This window comes from Trachurus japonicus, chromosome 12, assembly GCF_045865225.1.
Source record: "Trachurus japonicus isolate A0001 chromosome 12, Traja_1.0".
NCBI classification, from domain to species: domain Eukaryota; kingdom Metazoa; phylum Chordata; class Actinopteri; order Carangiformes; family Carangidae; genus Trachurus; species Trachurus japonicus.
Window position 1 is genome coordinate 22,441,962 of NC_140918.1, and position 4,632 is coordinate 22,446,593.

The window sequence follows — 4,632 nt, forward strand, 5'->3', positions numbered from 1 at the left end:
TCTAAAAGCAGTCACTTTCTTTTAAATATTTGTTAATTAATATATTCACATTATTTACATATCCACAATGCATGTATGGTGATATATAATAATAATATCACTTGGTTGCACACAGAGTCCTCCATTCTGCTCTGACTCTGTTTGACAAACCCATCTGAGGATACTGCTGGCCAGCACAGTTCTGCAGGCCGCAGGACACGTGCGACGGCCAAGATGGCGGCCGTGCTTTTGATAGCGCAGGGTAAAAACGGTTTGCATCGCTTTGGTTGGTATTCAATGCATCTTTCTCCACACACACTCTGTAATTCTGTCCTCTGTTGTCATCCCAGTGTGGTAGTGCAACAGGCCCCGGCCTGAAGGACACGCAGAACTCGATCCGCTCCTTGGGGTCGATGTTCTGGGGTAAGCTCAAGTCGAAGGCATAAACACCAATATCAGAGCCCCCGCAGCGCTGCTGCTGCAGAAACGTGCAGGGAACATCACGATGGCTCCTCCACGAGTCAAAGGTCACCCTTATTTGCACTGCCTTCTCAATACTGATGTTGGAGACGCACACTTTGCCGCTCAAAGTGTGGTCTGAAATGCTGCAGCTCTCCAGCTGTACGTGTGTCTCTCTCAGACGTGCAAGGAAGTTTTTAAAGTCCAGTATGGGCTGAGGGAAAGCCAGCCTCAACTTGTAGCACTGCAGGCTGTTAAAGGCTGACTGCTGACCTTGCATTTTGACTGGCGAGGGTTTCATCAGCAGGGTGGGTGTGGTAGAAGCGGGTTCAGGGATGAATAAGCGCACGGCAGTGAGCGCCAATCCCTTTGCGTCAGCGAACACCACCCGCTTTTTGTTCACACCGCCTCCGCTTTCCCTGCGGAAACAGCTCCGAGGCCCGGAGAGGGAGCTGGGGGGTGAAGATGAGGGGGAGTGATGTGGGGAGTTTGTCCTCGGAAGAGTGGCGGTCGACTGACAGTGACGCTTTGACAGCAGCTGGTAAAGAGGCTGGCGCTGAGTCAGGCTCAGACACGCGGCGAGGTCCGCCGGCATGATGACCCCGGGCTTGGGGCACCCTCCGATGGCATGGAGAACTCTGAGGAGGAAGACATGACGGGGTTACAAAGAGCTCTACTGTTACACTGACACATATTTCTGCTGTGGCTGTACAACTGGATCTAACAGTTGAAGTAGAATTAAATAGAAGCACAGTAACTCACCTTGTGCAAGCCATTCTCAGATGTTAAGACTGTAAATCAGTTGTCTTAACTTGACGGTCACCGCAAATGCAGTATCATCTGTCAGGAAAGAAGGATAAAGAAACAAAACTCAGTATAAAACTCAGAGTACACATAGGTAGGTGACTAAAAACTCAAAATATGAAAATCTATTTTTTAAAAGTTGAATATACTTACAGATTGCGTTTCAACAAATTAGAGAAAAATGTTGAGACAGTGTGGTCCTTGTGTGTCTCTCCTCTCTCTGGAGCTTATGTAGAGAGTTTGAGAATGAGGCTGAACCCTCTGCGGCACTACCTTTGCATGTGGGTCGAGTTCAACCAATGAGATACGCCCTCCTTTGTTTGAATCCCGTCCCAAAGCAGCTGTTGCATAAAAGTACCCTGTTGCATAAAAGTTATGGAATCAAAGTTTCTCTTAACCTACATTGACCTCCTTAAAAACAGAATGTGTGACAAATGTGTGATGTGCAGTTTATGGTAGAACCCAGGAATAAAGAGAAAGTGAAAAGTGAAACATGTGAATACCCGTAGAATATACTTTTATTTTCACCAGTAGAGGTGTGAAAATGAAAAACATTAACAGATAGCCTTTTCAAATTAGAGACCTCTCTCTTCCCCAGTGTCATTTAAAGAGAGGCTGCAAGCACAATATCCAATTAAACTCTAAATCCAAAAGTTGGAGTATTAAAGAAAGAAAGAAAGAAAAGTCCATTAAATGTGTGTAATGGTGGAGTTCTTCTTCTCCCTGTCTGCTTTTAAATTTAAATTGTAAATCATGCTGGCAGGCACAGTACTTTCATTTTGAGATTAGGAAAGGGATGGACCTCAGGAGGAAATTGTAATGCTATCATAAAAAGAAGTCACCCTACATTAAGCTTTGATGTAGCTGATGGAGGGAATGGCTGTCCATGGTTGAGTTAAAACAGTATATCGATATGTAAAGATGGTAAATAATCAGGCAAAAAAAAAAAAAAAAAAAATCTGTTTGCTAAAGGTCTATTCCTTACTGTTACACTTAATCCTCCAATATGTTAAGTACGTATTATCTTGTGTGTTGTATCACCATCCTGCTCGTGTAATATGCAGTATAAGTTGCAAAGTGAACCTGAATCATATGAATGCATTTAACAAAGTAGTGTTTTTGCTTTCTTTCCATGAGTTAGATGAGTATTCATGCTGCTCAGTATGCTAGATATGAACTTACTGCACAGTACATGGAAACAGGGTGAAAATGTGAGTGTGGTTCTGTTTTATAGTGCCGCTACTACTACGTGGCTTCATACACATTGACGTGTGAGTAGCATTGACCTCCTCTCTCATATGTCCTCTCTTTTCGAAAGTTTCACCTTCGTTACGTTAACATGTTCTGAACCAAACAAATGTGATGAAAATAGGCCAAGAAAACATCAAGCAGTCATGCACACATAATTTTCCAGGTTTCAACAGGCTTTTTGAAACTAATGCCTTATAATGGGGCTAATTACGTACAATCCCATATAACAACGCCATTGTAACAATTGTGCTTTGCACGTAACAAAGAAACAAACAAAATAAAAAAATGTTGCGAGAAGGCTATGGAGTGAAATTACTGCCAAAACTCAACAAACCCACAAAGCATGTTTTACTCATGCCCAACGACTCACAAACAAACTCAATGGGTCTCATTCATGAAACGTGAGTAAATCTGTGTGTAGATTTGCACATAAAAGCTCACTCTACTAAAACTCTACTCCGGATTCATGAACGGTGCGGGAAACTCAGATTTGATCGTAAACACGTGTGTAAGATGATGAATGCCAACCCATTGTAAACTAACAACACGCCCCCGGTGATCAGCAATTAGCATAGATCTCCATACATGAATAGCCATATAAGGAGATCCTGACCACCATATTAGGAGGTAGGTGCATCCTGCTCACCTGCGGCCATGACGCAAACGAGGAAAGAGGGAGAGAGAGAAAAAAGAGAGAGATCACGGATCGAAGTCATTTTGGGTGAAGTGGAGTCCAGAAAAAATATGTAATTCTCTTCTGTTAGTAGTGTGACTGGGACAGGTCAAAGGCGTGGAGGGAAGAAACAGATTTAGTGAATTAAGTATCCTTGGTTTATTTAAGAACCGTTTAAGAAGTAAAGCCAGAATAGTTCGATATGAAACATGAAAAAAAAAAAACAACAACTACAGAGCTACAGCAGCGACGGGAGGAGGAGGTTCTTCACAGCCTCAGCTGTAGAGGAGCATGGTTGTATCAACACATGAAGTTATATAGGCAGGTTATATTGTTACAGAAGCACCAGCCGTCTGTCACAGCTCCATCCAAACCGGTGCTGACTGCGCTGCTGCGCAGGGTGAATTGTGCGTCCACCAAGCGTGTACTGTAGCAACACAAAAAAGTTTTTTCCGGTTTTATATCAGATTATTTTCATCATAAAATGAAGCCTTGACGTGTTTGTGCGTGTCCGATCCCTAAAACGTCTCTCTCTCCAAATATTTCTAATTGTTTGTCATGTTTAAATTACGTGTTTCAAAGGCGTCGGCGTATTTTGAACATGAGAGAGAGTAATACGGATTAAAATTGTAATTTTCAACAGTGACAAGCAGTATTTATTTGCATTCCTACATTTACACAAGCGCTACACACAGTCCGGAGCAGGTGTAGATTTTGTGAGTAGCTACGAAAAAAACTGCACTACTAAAAGATTGATGAATGCGGAAATCCACATAAATTTGCGCTGCTCAGGATTTACACACAAATCCGTGCTGCTCACGTTTCATGAATGAGACCCACTGTGTTTTGCAAATACAAAACATAATTCACAAACTAATGCATTTTGTTTCACAAATAAGAAATGCACCTATTGAATAAATACACCATGTTTCAGAAACAAAAAACATATTTCTTCAAGTAAAAGAAAAAAAATCCTTCAAGTTGAAAAACACAATTCTACAACTACAACTACAATTCTACAACTACAACTACAATTCTACAACTACAAACACAATTCTACAACTACAACTACAATTGTACAACTACAACTACAATTCTGCAACTACAACTACAATTCTACAACTATGGAACTGTCACGTGACTTTTGGCAGTAATATTCCACCCTGCGCGCTGATCCACACACTTGCACTCACAGCCAGACCCGTAATTCGCACTCCACAACAACAGGTGGTGTTGCTGAGTCAATAGGCCTATGTCACGGCACAGCTGATAGCCCGAAGTACGATTCTCCCCCAGCTGCTCCAGGGAAAGCAGCTGGGTGTAGCACTGGGTTTTAGCCTCTTCCACCCACTTTGGAGCCCGATACACCACAACAACACCGGCGTCCAGCGAGAGGAGGCTGCCTTAGTTTATTATAACCAGGGTGACTACCAGGGATTTTTAACGTTCCAAAATCGCCGAGCAGT

At 42.6% G+C, this 4,632-nt stretch overlaps 1 protein-coding gene across 1 annotated transcript; it reads right to left on the minus strand.

Annotated features, from left to right (window-relative positions):
* Window positions 1–1,093, minus strand: ppp1r3c2a (protein phosphatase 1 regulatory subunit 3C2, duplicate a; the record flags this gene model as incomplete). Its single annotated transcript, XM_085794328.1, has 1 exon — window positions 1–1,093. A coding segment is annotated over one exon (996 nt), but the record flags the coding sequence as incomplete, so codon positions are not given.
* Window positions 1,094–4,632: the final 3,539 nt, after the last annotated feature.